At 39.7% G+C, this 21,626-nt stretch overlaps 1 protein-coding gene across 1 annotated transcript in view; it reads left to right on the forward strand.

Moving 5' to 3' along the window:
- LOC113590177 (NACHT, LRR and PYD domains-containing protein 12-like) overlaps positions 1-20,944 on the forward strand; it is a 65,169-nt gene extending 44,225 nt beyond the window's left edge. The window contains 9 exon segments of the mRNA XM_035521725.1: positions 4,497-4,673; positions 7,350-7,526; positions 8,384-8,560; positions 9,328-9,504; positions 19,447-19,547; positions 19,550-19,613; positions 20,233-20,271; positions 20,273-20,365; positions 20,833-20,944. Of these exon segments, the coding sequence (XP_035377618.1) occupies positions 4,497-4,673; positions 7,350-7,526; positions 8,384-8,560; positions 9,328-9,504; positions 19,447-19,547; positions 19,550-19,613; positions 20,233-20,271; positions 20,273-20,365; positions 20,833-20,944 (1,117 nt within the window).
- Positions 20,945-21,626: the final 682 nt, after the last annotated feature.

Below are 21,626 nucleotides of genomic sequence, written 5' to 3' on the forward strand. Positions count from 1 at the left end.
AGAGAGAGGAGGAGGATGAGGAGGATCAGAGCAGTGTCAGAGAGGGAGTGCTGAAGATCACACTGCACGTCCTGAGGAACATGAACCAGACAGACCTCGCTAACACACTACATACCAGTAAGATCTCTGGGTCATGGCACCTTTAGTTTTAGAGGATGAACACTTGTCCAAACACTTTAAATATGATGGTATCATTGCAACTAAATTTTGTCCTCTGTGTTTCTAAAAAAGTGTGCGTAAAATGTGTTCTAAAAACCTGAAACATTGATTTTAACACCATAAAATAACTGTCATCATTCTTCTGTTTACTAGAGTTGGTTTCTGTACAACAGCAAAAGTTCAAAAACAAAATGATAGAAAAATGTAAAAGAATTAATGAAGGAATGTCACATCATGGAAGCTCAGCTCTTCTGAATGAGATCTACACAGAGCTCTACATCACAGAGGGAGGGAGTGGAGAGGTCAATAATGAACATGAGGTGAGACAGATTGAGACAGCATCCAGGAGACCAGCAACACAGGAGAAACCCATCAAATGCAATGAACTCTTTAAAGACAAACCCATCAGAAGAGTGCTGACTAAAGGAATTGCTGGAATTGGGAAAACTGTCTGGGTGCAAAGGTTCATTCTGGACTGGGCTGAAGGAAGAGCAAATCAGGATGTCGTCTTCATATTTCCACTTCCTTTTAGGGAACTGAATTTGATGAGGGGGAAAAAGTTCAGTCTCATGGATCTGCTTCACCACTTTTTTCCAGAAACAAAACAATTAGAGTTCATAGACTGTGATGCCTATAAAGTCATTTTCATCTTTGATGGTCTGGATGAGTGTCGACTTCCTCTAGATTTCCAGAACAATGGGTACTTGTGTGATGTAACAGAGTCGACCTCAGTGGATGTGCTGCTCACAAACCTCATCAAGGGGAATCTGCTTTCTTCTGCTCTCCTCTGGATAACCTCTCGGCCAGCAGCAGCCAATCAGATCCCTCCTGACTGTGTTGACCAGGTAACAGAGGTACGAGGGTTCAGTGACCCTAAGAAAGAGGAGTACTTCAGGAAGAGAATCAGAGATCAGAGCCTGGCCAATAAAATCATCTCACACATGAAGTCATCAACAAGCCTCTACATCATGTGCCATGTCCCAGTCTTCTGTTGGATTGCAGCCACAGTTCTAGAGAGAATGTTGGGTGAAGCAGAGAGTGAAGAGATCCCCAAGACTCTGACTCAAATGTTCACATGCTTCCTGATCTTTCAGATCAAACACAAGGACAGAAAATACTATGGCAAAACTGAGACTGATCCTCAACGGAGTAAAAAGAGTGTTCTGGCACTGGGAAAACTGGCTTTTCAACAACTGGAAAAAGGTAACCTGATCTTCTATGAGGAAGACCTGAGAGCTTGTAGTATTGATGTGAAAGAAGTGTCTGTGTACTCAGGAGTGCGTACCCAAATCTTCAGAGAGGAGTCTGGACTGCACCTGGGGAAGGTGTTCAGCTTTGTGCATCTGAGCATTCAGGAGTTTATGGCTGCTTTATATGCATTTCTCTCCTTCATATCCAACAACAAAAATGTGCTGGAACAGCAAACTACTAAAGTCTTAAATGACTTCAAAAGATCAACCATGTCTGACTTCCTTATGAATGCAGTGGACAAGACCTTACAGAGTGAGAATGGACACCTGGACCTTTTCCTCCGCTTCCTTCTGGGTCTCTCACTGGAGTCCAATCAGACTCTCTTACGAGGTCTACTGACACAGACAGGAAGCAGCTCTGACAACAAAGAGGAAACAGTCAACTACATCAAGGAGAAGATCAGGAAGAATCCGTCTCCAGAGAAATCCATTAATTTGTTCCATTGTCTGAATGAACTGAAGGATAATTCTATAGTGCAGGAAGTCCAAACACTCCTGAGCAGAGGCGGTGACCATTGTTTCAGTGGAGCCAGGCTCTCTCCTGCTCAGTGGTCAGCTCTGGTGTTTGTGTTGTTGAATTCAGAAGAGAAGCTGGATGAGTTTGACCTGAGCAAATATGACCCATCAGAGGAAAGTCTACTGAGACTGCTGCCATTGGTCACAGCATCCAGAAAAACTATGTGAGTATTTTCATTCATAAATGCATTACTGCACTAGGGGTGAGTTTCTGAAAAACATCAGAAAACTATGTAAATCCCTAACTCCAACACAGGGTCATTTATTAATTGGTGAGTGTTTCCTTGAACCCTTGTAACTAATGTAGCCTGTACAGATAGGTGTTTGTGGCAGCAGTCTTGCAGTGGGATGAGTTTCTCAAAAGTGATGGTGTTATAATACATTATTTCCATTGTGTAGTGACTTGTTTATTTCTGATTATTTCCTGGAGTCTTTTGAAACTAATGTAGAAATTATATAAACTTATAATGAAGCACTTTAAAACTCTCTTTCTATTAATATGAGCTTAAGGTATTCTGTTACACCCAACTTGTTCAGTGGGCATATTACTGGAACTCTCCAGTAAAAAAAAGAGCAACTTGTTTGGCCAGTAAATCAGTTTTTTCATTTTCATTTTTTTCTTCATGGTGCTTTTCTCGCTGTTGAAGCCTGTCTCTTTTTGACTCAACCTTTTGTTCAAGGAGGAGCTTCTCTTCCTCTATTAGTATGAGCTCCTGGCTGCACCCACAAACGCTGCTCTCTCAGGCTCAGGTGGTGCTCTTCAGCTGGGTCCTGCCTGAGAGGCCCAGCAGGACTAGAGCAGGACTAGAGCAGGTGAAGGGAACTGTGGAGAGACAGACTGTGGGGAGTTTGTCCACTCTGTGTACCAGCCAAGAATATGTCAGTGTGTGCTTTAAGAGAGAGGGCAGGGTAAAGCCAGAGACCCAACTGTGTGTGGATATATTTGGGGTGAAGATGTATGTGAAATGCTGTTCAAGTATAAAATAATAAATAATGTTCCCCCTCCTCCGCCCCTCTCAATCATCCCAGAAGGGGGCAGGTAGAGGGTGAGAGGGTTTGGGCAGTAAGAGATAAGTGAGGCAGTATATGGAGGTTAGTATTTGTCACCTCTATAAGCCTTAAGAATACGGAATAAAGAAGATCCCAGGAACAATGTTTTCAGATGTTCTTGAAACAACTAATTTACTACATACTTATAATGTTCACTAAAGATGTTTTCTGTTTTCTCTAATACCTTCTGAACCTTCTTACCTCCTGAAGGTCTGATTTTTACACAAAATTAGTTAGGTTTTTGTGTGTGTGTATGTGTGTGTGTGTGTGTGTGTGTGTGTGTGTGTGTGTGTGTGTGTGTGTGTGTGTGTGTGTGTGTGTGTGTGTGTGTAAATTTTATATCGTCTGTCATTGGAGGTAATGTGTTTTGGTATATGTGTGAATTGGGGGGTGGACACAGGAGTTACTGAACTACTAAATTAAGACGACTTTGATACAGTACATATCTGTAGCCATTAAAAGCATCTGTAGAAGGCTTTTTGCTTTCCTTCTATTTCCTCACCGACATGGAGACCGGACCTTTCAAACTCATCCAAGCATCATTTTCCACACTTTCTCAAACTTTCCTCACATACATCCACAAACGTAAGCATCTTTCCAGACAGTGTCATCATCATAGACACCACAACACCAGCAACCTCATTTACTCCTAACGTTCGTCACAATCTCAGGCCATGGTGGAAGGAGGGCTCTGGAATTGCCAATCTGCTGTCCAGAAGGCTGATTTAATCTCAGTTGTCTCGAAAGTGGTGTTTCACCCCACTTTCCTTCTCTGCTCTTTAAATCTTTCCATGGATTCCTGTATTTCAGAAGTATTCTAGTTCAATGGTATCTCGAACTCTATCCTACACTACTGGCTAGGATATATTCTGTGAGTAGATGACAAGCACTATGTGCAGTAGTGTTTCTTTGATGTATATCATAGCAAGTGCCTAAGAACAGAGATGATGTCTCACCAACCTGAACTGTGAGTGGAGAGACAAGTTTAATGGGTATTAATTTGGGTATTAGTTATGACTTCACACACTCTCTCTTTCCCACATACAATGAACATGTGTTTTGTGCTTCATATTAATGTTTATACAGAGAGCTATAGCTGTGTGTGTGTGTGTGTGTGTGTGTGTGTGTGTGTGTGTGTGTGTGTGTGTGTGTGTGTGTGTGTGTGTGTGTGTGTGTGCATTGCTTCTAATACACATACTTGATTGCCCACCCACTGTGAGATTCTTCTTCTTAATCCTACGTTTCTGTTTGTGTTGTGCATATGTCATATGTCTGTAAAACACAAATATGACTGTGATGATCTGATATCCTCTTATTCTTGTGAGTTTGTGTGATGAAGATTGTAAAGATCTTTGTGTACAAGTTATCTTGTGTTATGTGAGTTTGAGGGAGAGAGGCAAACTGAACTGTGTGTATCTTTGCAGTTGTATGCACCAGAGTGCAAACTTTGTATGGATGCATACATGCATGCGAACAAGTCAAGCAACTGTATGTGTGAGGAGTTTCTCATTCTATGTGCAGGCTGTCTAACTGCAAAATTACAGAGGAAGGTTGTGCTGCTCTGGCTTCAGCTCTGAGGTCAAACCCCTCATCACACCTGAGAGAGCTGAATCTGAACCACAATGAACCAGGAGACTCAGGAGTGAAGCAGCTCTCTGCTCTACTGGAGGATCCACACTGTAAACTGGAGAAACTAGAGTGAGTTACTTACTTACTGTCTTTTTATATACATGGGCACACACGCACATCAGTGTGCATATTCATTCTCAGTGTACCTCTCTCTAACACACACGCACACACCTACCTGTGTGGACAAACACACACATGCTCTCTCCCTCTCATAAACATTCACTGTATTGCTCACACTCCCACACATGTTGTGATTACCACTGCATGTCTCTCTATTACACACACACCTCAGATGCATCACTGTATCTTTATTTCTGTCACAAAATATTACCTTTCTCTCTATTACTAACACAACAGTCATTTTGACCTTTTCTGTCTCTGTCTCTCTCTCACACATACACACACACACACACACACACACACACACACACACACACACACACATTGTATCTTTCCCTCTCCACTCAGAGTAGATATTTCTCACTCTCCCTCACACATACAAACAGTCCTACACATATACACATATACATTGCTACTTTATTTCTCTCTCCCTCACTCTTTTTAATTGTGGGTTTTTCTCCTTCTCTCTACAGGCTGACTTGGTGTAGTATTACACATGAAGGCTGTGCTGCTCTGGCTTCAGCCCTGAGGTCAAACCCCTTATCACATCTGAGAGAGCTGAATCTGAACTACAATAAACCAGGAGACTCAGGAGTGATGCAGCTCTCTGCTCTACTGGAGGAGCCATACTGTAAACTGGAGAAAATACAGTGAGTTACTGACTTACTGTTTCTTTACACACAATAAAAAACTCTTCTCACAGTTCAAAACACACACACACACACACACACACACACACACACACACAGATACACAGACACACACACAGGCACCCACACTGTAACATTATATATTCATGGGCATGTTGATGTGTGTGTGGTTGTGCGTGTGTGGGTTTGGGAGAGAGAAATTGTATGTGTGTTTAAGTATTTCTGTTTGTGTGTCTATGTGGTAAAATGCATACATGCGTGTGCTTTTTTATTTTAGTCATATTGTGTCTGCACTTGTGTGTCTGTTCGTGTGTGTATTTGCATTTGTGCGCATTTGGTAGTATGTGTATGTGCGTGTGTGTGTATGAATGTTTGAGCAGTGTTCTGATATATCATCATTTCTCTTTTGTATGAATGTATCTGTATGACTGTTGTGCAATAGACCAAAGATTTATGCATTTGCGTTAGAGTTATTGCATGTATGTGTTTTTGTAGCATTGTTTGCATGTTTGTGTATGTGTGTGTGTGTGTGTGTGTGTGTGTGTGTGTGTGTGTGAGTGTGTGTGTGTGTGTGTGTGAGTGTGTGTGTTGGAGAGATACACAGCCATTTTCTCTAAGTGGGAGTGTATGGTGATCATTAATTAGGCTGTTGAGGTGCTCCTCTATCACGAGCACCAGGTTAGCCAGTCTGAGTGAAAGTAGTACCCTCACTGTCTCAGTCTGTCTCCCTGCCTGCACTTTCAACAGTTACAGACATGTGCACAGTGCACTGATGATGAAACACACAAAACAAACCAGTTATCATAATAGTTACTGCATTACCAATATAAGGTGGTCTATAGCTGGTAATTATTTTTAAAAATGTGGAGAGAGCGAGCTAGCACAAGACTAGAGGAGAGGGAGAACCAGTGAGACTCAGACCCAGCTGATGATGAGGGTGCAATTGATGATGAAGGTGCAGCTGCAGGGAGAGGACAGGTGCAGGTCGGACAAGACCGCCATAAAAATCTCCCGAACTGATTGGAGCACTGACTTAAAGACATGAACAGACAGACAGACAGTCTCGGTAGCAGAACCAATCAAAATCTACATTTCAGCTGCGGGGGTGGGACATTGCTTAAAAAGTGAAAGCAGCAGATCTGTACCGTTAGCAAACTGCCGCATCTCACTAGTTCACTAAATGTTTTTACTGGAAGGCACTAATATACACTTGGTCACCATTAGTATCATCACAGTGTTATATTTATCAAATGTCTAACAGTTCTTAATGCTGCTCCATACTAAGATTAATATGTGGTGAATTTTCACAGGCTCTAGCTAGCAGTTAGTTATTTAAGGATCACACAAAGAACATTGACATTGTTTGTGAAAAGGCTTGTTCAGATGTGTTATTGTTATATAGTCGTAACCAAAGCTGCATGCAATGCTGAAAGTAAGGATGATATTCAGAATTCTTGACAATAACCCAAATGCTTGTCAGTTGTAACTATAACGTCAAGCCACTTCTTTGCCAGTACAGAGTGAAGTTTTAACACCAATAAGAGCAGCACATTTTAAACAAATAAATAAGAACATTCAGCTTATGAGTAGCCTTTGTCACCAAATGATTACTGTAACATATAAAGTGCTGGTTAATGTCAATTACAATGCAGAATGAGGGTATGCAAATAAAGACGAGCACGCCAGGATTAATACTTGTACCAAAAAAAAGGTGCAACCAAATCATGTACTGGTGCAACCCACTGAGAAAGTTGGTCGCACCAGTGCATCCAGTGGAAAGGTTAGTCTGGAGCTCTGCACATACACATAAATAGACACACATACACACACTGATTCACTGTGAGACCAGTGATAAAGTTAATCTGGAGCAATAACTTCACAGTCGTGTCTTTGCAGTTGTGTGTGCCTATGTGTGAGAGACCGTGTGTGTGTGTGTGTTGAACTGTGTTGAACTGTTTTCTCCTACTCTCTGCAGGCTGTCTTGGTGTGGTATTACAGATGAAGGTTGTGCTGCTCTGGCTTCAGCTCTGAGGTCAAACCCCTCATCACACCTGAGAGAACTGAATCTGAACTACAATAAACCAGGAGACTCAGGAGTGAAGCAGCTCTCTGCTCTACTGGAGGATCCACACTGTAAACTGGAGAAACTAGAGTGAGTTACAGACTTACTGTCTCTTTATACACACACACACACACACACACACACACACAGACACACAGACACACACACACACAGAGTATCACTGTACCTTTCTCACCCATGTTGTCATTACCACTCTTTTTTGTTAAATAGTCACATGCACACCAGATGCATCACTCTATCTTACTCTCTCACAAACATCCCTCTCTCTCACTCCCTCTCACATTTCGTATCACTACCCCATACTGACACTGTATATTACTCTCACACATACACTTTGCTCTCACTCCATTTATCATTCACACACACACTATTACTGTATTTCTCTATATATATCTGTCCATCACACACACAAACGTTCACACACACACACAAACGCTCATAAACACACACACACACACACACACACGCACGCACATGCACACGCGCACACAAGCACAAACACACACACGCACACACACACACACGCCAACATTTTTACTGTATCTTTCTTGCTCTCTATGTCTCAGAACCACCCAATAAGTTACATGAGGTCGCGATATTTAGCAAACAGTTTTACAGCTTAATTGTTCTGTGTGTGTGTCGGGGGTTTTGGGGGGGGTGGGGCAATATGGACATTTGTTGCAGACATTTTGGTGTGTATATTTGTGTGTTCATGGGTGTATTTGTGTGAGCATGGTAGTTCATGTGTGTGAAAAACATTTTCATGTTTATGTGCATGTGTGTATATATGGGAGAGAGAGAGAGAGAGAGAGAGAGAGAGAGAGAGAGAGAGAGAAAGAAAGAGACAGCGAGACAGAGAGAGAGAGCGAGCATGCATGAGTGTTCTGAGCTGTAAGTGTAAGGAGCTTTTCTCCTTCTCTCTGCAGCCTGTGTAACTGCAGTATTCCAGAGGAAGGCTGTGCTGCTCTGGCTTCAGCTCTGAGGTCAAACCCCTCATCACACCTGAGAGAGCTGAATCTGAACCAGAATAATCTAGGAGACTCAGGAGTGAAGCAGCTCTCTGCTCTACTGGAGGATCCACACTGTAAACTGGAGAAACTAGAGTGAGTTGCTGACTTTCTGTCTCTTTATACGCACACATACGCATGCACACACACACACACACACACACACACACACACACACACACACACACACACACACACAGGGTTTTTTCCTGGCTCAAAGCAAGGTGTAGTCATTTTGGCTGTTTACTGTATTTCTCCTTTCTGTATTCAAAAATATAAATAAAAAATGAATAATTGTAGACAATGTGCACATCAGATCTCTTCCATACACAGAGGCTTTCTATACACATCCATAAAGACCCAAATCTACAGCTCCTTAGTGGCAGAAGATGAACGTGGCAAGCTGCTTATGTCTCACATAAAACTCAAATAACACTTTTTCTGTAAGTGCTTTGATGTAACGTACTCAGTGCTTGCTCTGTATAATAAACTTTTCATGGACATAACTACTTAGAAAAGTGCATGTCTCTCAAATTTGCAACCCTTTAAGAAATGAAGTCCTCAGGAATGTACATTCACTGAAAAAGAAAATGAGTGCTGTGATTGAAAGGAGGGGGCTCATAAAAGGTTTTATGTGCAGTTTCATCAATCCTTTTGGTTTAAAATATAAATATATCTGTAGTGTATATTTGTCTGACATACACATACATTGCATCTTTCCCCTCCACTCACACAGTATGTCTTTCTCCCTCTCCCTCTCACATACAAACACTCTTTGTATATACACACATACACATTGCTACTGTATTTCTCTCTCCCTTACTCTTTTTAAATGTGAGGGGTTTTTCTCCTTCTCTCTACAGGCTGACTTGGTGCAGTATAACAGATGAAGGCTGTGTTGCTATAGCTTCAGCTCTGATTTCAAACCCCTCGTCACACCTGAGAGAGCTGAATCTGAAGTACAATAAACCAGGAGACTCAGGAGTGAAGCAGCTCTCTGCTCTACTGGAGGATCCACACTGTAAACTGGAGAAACTAGAGTGAGTTACTGACTTACTATTATACTGTCTCTTTACACACACAAAATCACTGCATCGTTCTCTTTGCATCATCACTGCACACACACACGCACACACACACACGCACACACACGCACACACACACACACACACACACACACACACACACACACACACGCACACACACACACACACACGCACACACACACACACACACACACACACACACACACACACACACACACACACACACACACACACACACATTCACAGACTGACATTATCGCTATACCCCTTTCCCACACACATACATGGACATCACTGGGTCTAGCGACCTGCTTCAACATTCATGTCTAATCATTCTGTCTCATTCTCTGTCTTCTGGTGAGCTGGTCCAAGTATTAGATTTTGGCTGACTGTCTTACAGAATTGTGAAAATATACACGTCCCTACACTGGTGAAGATACCATGTGCTGGAGGGAGGGGACGTGTCTGTCATCCTGGTAACATGAACTCAACACTCTCATAAACAGCTCCAAAACAGCTCCGTCTAGAAAGCAACACTGAAATGTAGACTCCCAGGAACATGAAGGACTCCTCTACTCTCACTGCTACAAACACCATCTCTACCATCACTACCACTTCAACTCTGCAAGCCAATGGTGTGTACTGTAAACATGTAATTACAGTGTGTATCTATGTCACTCCACTGCTGTGTTCCCTTCACTGGTCTCCTGCAGCTGCTGCAGCAGATTTAAAACACTCATTCTCACCTACAAAGTCAAAAATAGATCAGCCCCTCCCTACATGATGTCAATGGTCAAAGCCCGAGCCATACCTAGAGTACTGCGGACCTCAAGTACAGCTTAGCTTGAAACACCATGCTTCAAGTGAAAGACAACACAGAAGACATCCATCCTGGCTCCCAGATGGTGGAACATACCTCCAGTGGCTATCCAGTCAAACAGCAGAGACCCTTGCAGTCTTCAAACACAGGCATAGACTAATCTTTTTGTGGAATATTAAAATGACCATTGATCATGCACCTATGTTTAGTAACAGAAATTCTAGTATCAAAGGTATCGTTTGTTATTGCAATTATCATTGTTGACATAGAGCTTATGCTTATTTTGCACTTTGATTCCTATATATCTGCTCTTTTCTAGTTCAACAGTATCTTGAACTGTATTCATTCTGTGAGTAGATCTCAAAGCACTTTTATAAGTTGCTCTAAATGGTCTGCTAAAGGGAAAAAATGTAAAAAAAAAAATAAAATTAAAAAAATGTGGGTCTCCTTTAATGTTTGAAGGGAGGATATGCTGTAGATTTTACGCAGATGTTTGAACTGGACTTTAAAATGGCACAAAAACTACATGTCATAATGGTATAGGGCCAGCGTATATATCTGATATGCTGAAGCGGTATGAGCCCTCAGATCATTATGAACTAGTAAGTCCTGCCTAAGGCAAAAATTAAGCTTGGCGAGACAACGTTTAGCTATTATGCTGTTTTAATTGAAACTAGTTTCATTAAATGGAACCAGTTTTTAAATGGAACCAGTTTCATAATGGAACTAGAAAGTATTAGAAGAGCTCCAACACTAGATGCTTCTAAATCTAAACTACAAACATTCTTGTTTGGACAGACTTTCAATTCAGTTAAAACTTTTCCCTCAGGTCCTGCAGCACTGCGTTTTTATCTTTTAAGGACTACATTGCACTTTTATTTCTTTGAATTCTTAATTTATTATTTCTTTATTTTCATAATTTATCTCAACAATGCATGTATTTAATTTGATCTATTAATCAATGTTTAAATTATTACTATTATTTATTTTAGTTAAATTGTATTGCTTAAGTAAGTTTTTCAAGATTTCTTTAAATGAACATTAGTTTTCAATTTTCAAATAGACTATATTTTAATTTCATTTGAATATAATATCCTTTATAGTTTTATCAATGAAACTATTAACAGTGAAGCTAATATTGTCTTTCAATAAGTTGTCAAATGTTGTGATGTTTTAGCAAAAACAAAATCTTGCACATTCTTGCTTTATAGTGACTGATGGCTTTTTCTGCATTTGGAAAGATTTTTGGGCGCTTTGGAGATGGGTAGGACACCTAGTGGAAAATGCAGTGTAGCTCCTGAGTAAATTCATGTATATGCTCACAACTGTTCACTTTATCTGACCATGCTGAATCAGGAAATGTTAGGGCATGAGTGAAAATTAATCTCCAGCATCCAAATATGCATTATAAACCCCCAAAATAAAAGGTACTGTAACTGTGAGTGGTAAGGAGGTGGACGCATGTGCGGAGAAGAGCATGTTTTATTATGGGTACATCCAAAATCAGAGTCGTTGTAGTCATCCAGGGTCAAATTACCAACACAGAGAGCACGGGGATACATGATGAAACAAACAAAACAGAGGAGAAACAGGCTATGATGGATACGAGGAAGAACTCAGAGACTACCACACACGAAGGCTAGGAAAAACAGATGGGCTTTCTAACATCCAAACATTCAGTGCAACCACATAAACCATTGAAATAAACAATAAACAGCAAAAACCAAGGCCACAAGGCAGGGTTTCAATACATGAACTCAACGAGGGACAGGTGTGGAAAATCGAGGGGCAGAGAAAGTGAAACTATGGCACTGAACTAAAACACACAAGACAGGGAAAACATGGAAGCTGGGAGGGACTAATCATGACAGGTACTTTTTTTTTTTACATTTTCTTTTGTATTAGATGAGCTCAAATGGACCCTAAATGATAAAGCCTAGATGTGAATTAATGTCTTGTGCCTGTCTACTTCAATTTGAATCCTGAATTATCATTGTGCTATGGGTACAATTTCAGATAACTAGTGTTAAAATGTAGAAGTACAAATCATTCAAAAATGATCTTAAAAATTGAGGTGCACTTAGGGATAAGGTCAATCACAGTTAAGGATAACTACTTAGTTTGTTTTAAGCTTGATAGATCTTTGGTACAATGGAGTGTAGGAATATCATGTCATATTTATATGGATTAAAAGAAGCTTTGATGCAAATTCTTCACATCAATGATTTTTAGTAATAAAATTACTTGAATTTCTCGAGGAATAATTCCCTGTATGAAATAACATTAAAGTCTTAAATCTGACTTAAGGAGTCCTGCAAACACCCTGGTCTTAGGAACAAATAGTTTCTAATGTGCTGTGATCAGTGATTTATATTGCCATTGATAAGTGAATGAACTACATGGAGACTCACCATGCACTGTTGACAGGATTACTCCAGATTCAGACACCAGTACACTCCACTGTGGAATGGGTGAAGGGCTTTGATGGTGCACGTAGATCCTCTAACTGATCCCCAGCCAAATGAACAGTCTGTCATCACCCCATAGCATGTGTATCGTCTAACTGTCCATCTAGTAGTGTCACTCTGTCCTTCACAGCTCAGCAAGAGAGAGTCACCAATAGTGTTGAGCTCTACTTGGAATGATGATCAGGAAGACTGGAGGAGATGCACCTTGGAAACAGAAATTACACTTAAGATGTGTTATTAGACAAGTCTTAACTATAGTGTGGGTACCATATTCAACATGGAAAGATAAAGTCTTACACCTAACTTGATTAGAGAAAACTACTTTAATGACATCTAGTTAAGCTCCTATGATTGTCTGTTCAGTTGCCCTACACATTCCCCACTTGCACAGTTAAATGTAAAACTTTATACAGCATACAGCAGCTTGATCAAACATTTTGGGTTATAATAAAAAAGTGAATGGATAAAAATACATTTTGTATTTCTGCTTGGATGTATATTTTCTATCTGATCATTCACTCACACACAGCCTCTGTCCCGTATTGTTGTATTTCCTCACCAGTGATCCATAGTGGCTGTAGGTTGCTATACTGTCTCTGATAGGCTGGTTCTCCTCTCTCTGCTCTGCACACATAAACTCCTGTGTGATGAAGAGCAGCAGGACTGAGAGTGTAGGAGCCTCCAGCTCCTCTGCTGCCATCTGAGAGAAGCTCTGCATGGTGCATCTCTATGCCATCATAGTTTTCCGTTGAAATTAATTCCTGTAGGTTGGGAACAACTCTGTACTAGCTGAATGTCCAGCCTGTAGAGGAGTCTCTGACATCACAGCTTAGAGTCACTGAGACTCCTTCAGTCATGTAGCTCTGCGGAGACACACTCAGCACTGCCTGGAGTCTCTCTGTAAAACAGCAAATACAGAATGCTGAGCCTGTAAATTTACTCATACACAGTCACAACCTTGCCTTGAGTGAGTAAGTAATATTTTTATGTGTCTCAGCACAAACATCATCACAGGAGTCTGAACTTCATTCCTGTCCACATCCTGTTTTCTGCTTCCTGTTGCAAACTTCCCATGAACACTGTTGCTTTGGTGCTACTAATTGTTCATTTAATTTTTTCAGTCATAGCTTCATATATTTATGAATTTACTTACATCATAAAGGCAGGCATCAGAGACTACTTCATCAGATTTTTGGAGCAGATAGTGAAATATACTCCAATGAGCCAACAAAGCAATCCTCTATGCAGAGGAAATATTAAACCAACATAATGTCTCAAATAAACATCTAAAGAGCTTCTTAAAAAAAGTAAGATTGAGAAATCTCCAGTCATGGCCACTTCTCTTCTTCTTCAGTATGCAGAATGCAAAAGGTTTAGCTATTCTTCATCTATAATAACCGAGTTTTGTCTGTGAGAAATATTGATTCATCACTAGTCTGATGGAGAAGAGTCTAGAGTTAGAGATGCACATGCAGACTTTAGAAAGTGTTAGGGATACTAAGGAAATGGAATTTCTGGATGCCTTATGCGAAGTTAATGAGCCCTCAACTCCAGCAACACAGCCCTCACAGCGGGGCACATGGGTGACGTTATGGCAAAATAGCCAAGCTTAGTCCCACCCACAAAAGTACCATATCTCTTCCATTTGCTTGTCCAGCAGGTTTGCCCCAGTCAGCAAGGCACCTGCTGAGAAGCCTATTGAAAGAGCTCTGGTTATTGGGGACTCTATTCTGCAGCACACGAAGTTTGCTAGGCCTTTAGGTCAGCAGCAGTAGTTAGCTGTACACCAGGGGCCAGGGCACTGGGAATTGCAAGTAATCTTTAGGTCTTAGGCAAGAATCAGTTGTCTAAAATTTATGTAGGATCTAATGATATATACCTTCGCTAGTCAGAGATTACTAAGAGTAATATTCTAGAGGTGTGTCGATTGCAGAAGGCAATATTAAATCCATAACATCTAAAGTGCTTATGATAAAGGAAACCATCACTGATCATAGACTTAATGTACTGTGTCTAACAGAATCCGGGATCAGGCCAAATAAGTACAAAGCTTTAAATGATGCGATTCCTTCTGGCTACAGCCCTCATCTAACTGGATATGGAGGCAACACTGAAGTTATTTACAATGGCACATAGGCATAAACTAGAAAGTTGGTTATGATTTCAAATCCTTTAAATTTGTTTTAACTCAAATGATCCGGCCAGCAAAAAGAAGCCCACTCCTCCATTTTGACTAAATGATATCTATAGGCCACCAGAGGTGGGTAGTAATGCTCTATGTTTACTCTATTACATTTACTTGAGTAACTTCTTGAACAAATTATACTTTTAAGGGGGTACTTTATACTCTTACTTGAGTACATCTCTGAAGTCAAAATGTACTTTTACTCCGTTATATTCATCAACATTCCTTCTATTACATTTTGAAATATACAGCAATAGTCAGCCAGTCTGACCAATTGGTCACCTAATTGCAATGTAAATATAAGGACAAGTAAAATGTCTAGTATGTGACCTTGGGCTCCAGATATTCCCAGAAATTGTACTAATCACAAAGAGATCACCAAATACAATGTGATGCTTGTGACTTATGTTATATGCACAATATTTAACGGATATGAAAAACCTCATTGTCACCTCCAACACTGCTGCAGACTACACATCCCATAAACCTCCTGTACGTTCCCAGTCACCTGAGTTCTAACCTCACCTGTGTCTCGTTCTCCTTTATGCGTTCACTCTCTCTCTCGCTATATCCTCTCTATCTCCATCTGTCTCTATCTGTTGATGCGAAGTCTCGTTTACCAGCCTTACGTTAGTTGTCTTGTTTGCTGTTCTGGATTATTGGATTACCTGCCTGTTTTCAGATATTCTCTTGCCTACTCCCTTTGGATCTGTTTGTTCGGTGCCTCAACTTGTATCGACCATTGCCAGTATTTGACTACTCTTTGGATTGCCCCTATTAAACTGTATGTTTATTGCATTCGAATCTCTCTTTGTTCAAAAAACTGACACTCACGTATTTTAGACATAACACATGAACTACATAGGACAAAGACCCAGAGCAAAGAAAAACAGCTACTTATAAAATATTCTGTTATTGTAAAACTATTGGAAAACTTCTCTGTGATCTACCAAAGTGTTTTCGCTATCTACTTAGGACATATAGTTTACAATCAAGATTGTATATTTTAAGTGCAATAGCCTTATTTATTTAGCCTTATTTATTATTTATGTATATGTCACATATAACTTATTGTAAAATTCCTTTAAAAACCATGCCTGAGTAAAACATCTTTAAAACAGATTTGAATTCAGAGTAAACCCTTATATTTGTAGAGCACACATGCTTGTAATGTTCTCCCGTGTTATTAAATGAGCTCTAATGAAATAACTCACTAGTTGAGTAGTTTAATAGATTCTTTCTTACTTTTACATAATAATTTAAATGACTACTTTTACTTGAGTAATTATTATTTTAAAGTAACAGTACTTTTACTTACAGTTTTGGCTACTATACCCACCTCTGCAGGCCACCAGGACCCTATTCAGAATGTATTAATGAGTTTGGAGAATTCCTCTTTAATCTAGTTACTTTGGTAGAAAGAGCTATAATTGTTGCTGGTTTCAACATTCACTTTGGTAGTGCCCAAGACACGTTGACATCACCCTTTATTTCATTCAGTCTATAGGAAAACCCAGACAATCTGGTGTCAATAAAGGCATTAGAGTTCTTTACACCAATCCAATCTCTGATCTAATGTCTTTGATCTCCTGCTCAAACTCTTGCACATGATTGCTAGATTCACTCTCCACACACTTTAAAACCATTGAAAGTCATTCACATTAGCAGTTATCAAAACTCAGGAAAGCTAACCCTGGCCCATGTCAACTGTCAAACTACAAGCCAATCTCAAACCTTCCCTTTATGTCTATGATCCTAGAAAAGCTGTAGCTCAGCAGCTAAGATCATATCTGCATCAGAACCAAATACATGAAGTCTTTTAGTCAGGGTTAGGCTTCATCCTAGTACAGAGACAGCACAGATTGAATAGTTAATGAGCTGTTGTTGGCTTCTGGCCTGGGTTGTCTCTTTACTTATTGCTTGATCTTAGTGCAGCATTTGACATCATGGATAACATTTTACTGTACAGACTCGAAAATGATGGGATAAAGGGAATAGCCCTTTCATGACCGGCAGAGATGCACTAATCTGATGCAATTACAAAAAGAGTTTAATCTAGTTTGAGATAAAGAGCGTGGTATGAACCTCCATCTAGGCTTGGAGGCCGTAACAAGGAAGAGGAATGATAAATGGCTAATGGAACAAGTAAATAGTAATAAAACAAACAGAAGCACCAATGGTCTCTTTCTTTGGTGTATAATACCAAAGGTTATTATTACAAACAAATAAACATACTGGTGCAATTGCTTTAGAAGTGACCCAGGCCAAAAAAAAAAAAAAAAGAACCACACTAATGAAAGAAATTCACAGTAAATAATGCTAAAAAAAGAAACATACAAAAGACTACCCTCATCACCTCACACATAAACAGAGGTAATGTATAAACCTATCAGGAAGGTTTAGAGATCTGAGTTGAGTGCTACTAAAGTTTACCACCTATTTTGTGGTTTGACTGACATTTAGTGTGAGGAGATGGTTTTCCTGGCACTATTTTGTTGAGTCTCTCATTTTCTCCATGTAAGCCTGTACATCATTCGCTGTGATTAGGCCTATTACCACAGTGTAATCATTTAGGCAGGCTGGTGCTGTTGTTTTAGGGGCTAAGTAAGTCATTAATTCTGTCATGTGGTCATCTATTTATTTGTGAACATTTCCTGAACCCATTTGTACCTAATGTATCATGCACCCTAATCACCCTAATAAAGTGCTAGCTGACCCACTTGTTAATCCTGAAGTGCTCTTATGTGTCTTTGTGCTGCCTTTCCTCTGACTACAGGCAGTGCTCACCAAACACACAACAATAACTACAGGATCAAGACTGACAGATACTGTGCCTGACAGAAAGGGGATCACTTGCATACTGTGTCTCTAAAAGAGCAGCCTGTTTGGCCAGTAACTCTAATTTTGCTTTTTAATTATTTCTTTATGGTGTCTTTTTCTCTGTTGAAGCTGCTCTCTTTTAACTCCATCTTTTGTTTGTTAAAGTGGTGCTCCTCTTTTCTATTAATACAAGGTTCTGGCTGCAACCCCAAAAGCTGCACTCTCAGGCTCAGTTGGTGCTTTTTGTCTGATTCCTGTCTAGGGGTGAAAGCCCTAACCTGGGAATTCCTAATGGAAATTGGAGTTGTGTCCAAAGCCAATGCCAAAAAGGAGATGAACTCTAATCCTATAGCAAGAACAATGATGAAACTAATGGAAATCTATGTATAAATCTTAAGATATGGAGAGATTAACTCTATATTGTAGCTACTTATTGGAACAGCTATAGACTTTGGCACCCAGGCATCACATATTAATTAAAGAAGAGGCCTACTTTGTGGATGGCAGGTGTTATCTCAGTCAGCTGTGTGCCTGTGTGCAAGAAGGTTACGCACCACATTCCAGGGTTCAGACAAACCATACATAATTTCAAGGTCTTTCTTAGTGCAGTCGATGACACTACTGTGTACTAAGCTGTCTGGAGACGTTCAGTGATAATTCACTGAACTGGCCCTATGTCAGGACTGATCAACATCCATAGAAATCCATGAGACTGTTGAGATCTTCCAGAGATGCTTGAGGAGAAGCCATGCAGGCTAGCATAGCCTAATGTTTATGTTTAACATAGGCTAATGTTTATGTTTAACGTAGCCTAATGTTCATGTTTAACATATGCAAATGTTCATGTTTAACATATGCAAATGTTCATGTTTAACATACGCAAATGTTTATGGTAAACATAGGCTAATGTTTATGGTAAACATAGGATAACATTTAACATGCATGGCTTTGCAGTTGATTAAATTAAAATTCATTGCTGCTGGCTGAACAGAACTACTCCTAATTCTATCAATGATGTAAACAGACTAACAGACTTAAATTTAAAAAGAGTGAAATGAAAAGGGGAAACACAAAGCCCAAGAAAGGAAGGTATACATCCTTCTAATCCTTCTAAGGTATACATCCTTCTAATCAATTGACACCTAAGGCTGGGTGACACTAGTTTCAGGACATAATACATAGAATATTTCACTACTGAGATTTTACCTGAGTATTGAGTTTTTGTATTTCTAAATTAAAATAATTTAAAACAACAATATATAAAGAAACAGTTATACATTAATAAAATCATACATTTAGAAATAATGAAGATTTTGATTAGATTAGATTGATTAGAAGATTTTGATACATTAGGCAAGCATCTTAGTTGCTATAGATAGAGAGATTGATTGAAGTTGATATAGAGTAAGAGTATGCCATTATTCTCCAACAATGACACTAGTTGCATGATTTTTCTCCCTTTTTCTCAGTCATTATACCATTCTTTCTCTCTTCCTCTCAGTCTTTCTCTCACACACACTGTCGCTTACTTTCTAACACACACATTGCCATTGTAGCTTTCTGTTGTATCTTTGTGTGTGCGTGTGTGTGTGTGTGTGTGTGTGTGTGTGTGTTTGGCTGATATGTCATCATTTCTCTCCCAGGTTATATGACTGTAATCTGACAGAGAAAAGCTGTGCAGTTATGGCCTTAGTGCTTAGCTCAAACTCCTCAAGTCTGAGAAAGCTGGACATGAGTTACAATAGACCGCAGGACTGAAGCTGCTCTCTGCTGGACTGGATAATCCACAGTGTAAACTGGAGACACTGGGGTGAGATCAATTTGAGAGACACAATATTTCCTGATGATAAATCAGGAAACTTTGGGACAAAATGTAGAAAAAAATTATACTTAGATGAGTTTGAGAGGTCTCTGTGAATGTGATGAACCACTGCAAGAAGGTTTATGTAACCGCTACAGATGTGCACCGAACACAGAATCGTAATTAAACTCAGAGACAAATGTGATTAAACTCAGAGCCTATTTTAACCAGAAAAAAAATCAAAACACAATAAAATCTGAAGCTAGTATCATCCTAATTCATCAGTCCAGTAAGTGTTGCGCCTGTAAACGAAATATAAAAGGATGGTGCAATAGAGAAAAACCAAAGCAGACTGTACTGTGTTATTATATTGCTCTTGTTACACACACATTCTCACTCTCACCCTTATTTATTCACCCATTGTAATTTTCTTGCAGAAACTACCCATTGTTTTGTTTTTTACACATGCAAACACATGCAAATGTACACACAAAACCCAGGAAGAAATTTACAAAAAAATAGACTGTGCATGTATGTGTGTTCTGACATATTTTTTCCTCCCAGACTGTGTGGATGTAATCTCTTAAAGATCTTAAACATATTGCTGGGATTTTCATTTCTCTCCCAGACTGGGTTACTGTAGACTCACAGAGAAAAGCAGTTCTGGACTCTTCAAGTCTGAGAGAGCTGGACCTGACTAGCATTAAACTGCAGGATTCAGGAGCAATGATGCTGTCTGCTGGACTGGAAAATCCACACTGGAGACACTGAGGTGAGCTGTTACAATAGCATATTTTTGCATTGTTTGTACACTTAAGAACAATATTTTTTAAATATAATTTTTGTATTTTGATTTTAAAACTAAAATATAATTTTCTACAAAATATACACTATAACTCAAATGCACATGCACAAACACACAAATACACACACACACACACACAATAATTATAGCTCCCTCACACGGACATTACCATTAGTATCTCTCTCTCTCTCTCTCTCTCTCTCTCTCTCACACACACACACACACACACACACACACACACATGCTCGCAATATGTGTGTATGTATGTATCTCTGTCTGTAGTAAGATTGATAAAGTTTGTGAATGTGAGTTGGTATTATTGGGCTTTATTTGTGCATGCCCATGTGTATGTGTGTGGTGTAATGCACAAGTGCCTGTGTGTGGATGTGTGGATGTGGTGAGCTATAATCATGAGTTTTTGCCTTCTCTCTGCAGGCTGGAATACTGCAGTATTACAGAGGAAGGCTGTGCTGCTCTGGCTTCAGCTCTGAGGTCAAAGCCTTCTTCACAACTGAGAGAGCTGAATCTGAACTAAAATAAACAAGGAAATTGAGGAGTGAAGCTTTCAAACCACATGCACTGTGCATGGTTTTTTTTTATCCTTTTAAAAGACAGTTACCAAATACACACATTTCTATTCATTATTATTGCATTTAAGTAAACAAATATAAAATTCTGTATATTCAGCTTGTATTCTGGACTACAGCAGGACAGGGGAACTGATGCACCACAGACATGAAACCTGAGTGGTGTTTCAGTGACATAACTAAGCTTTGTTTCCAGTGATTATGTGATCACATGATCGCCGTTATTTAGAGCTAACCTGCTTTGAAAACTTGAGACGTGCTTTGATTGGCAGAGTGCCAAGTAACTTATCAAACACGTACATACATGCAGAGTTTTATATATATATATAAAATCACACACACACACACACACACACACACACACACAGCTGCAGTGTGCTATATATAGTGCTCACACGGCTGATGATGGACCTCTGTCGGAAACATCCTCTGTCTCTGGAAACCTTTTTAATACCATGTACTGGTAACCAAATCATATATATCAACTTTAAAAAGACTATGTAAGATAGCTTTAAAGCAAAAATGTTAAACCTTTAGATTAAAATGCCTTCAAGATTATAAAAACCAAACATTGTCAGGTGTGTTTGTTTGGTACTGACTGGTACTGTCAATTTTAGAGCCATTTTTTCC

The sequence above is a fragment of the Electrophorus electricus genome, chromosome 22, assembly GCF_013358815.1.
Source record: "Electrophorus electricus isolate fEleEle1 chromosome 22, fEleEle1.pri, whole genome shotgun sequence".
NCBI lineage: Eukaryota > Metazoa > Chordata > Actinopteri > Gymnotiformes > Gymnotidae > Electrophorus > Electrophorus electricus.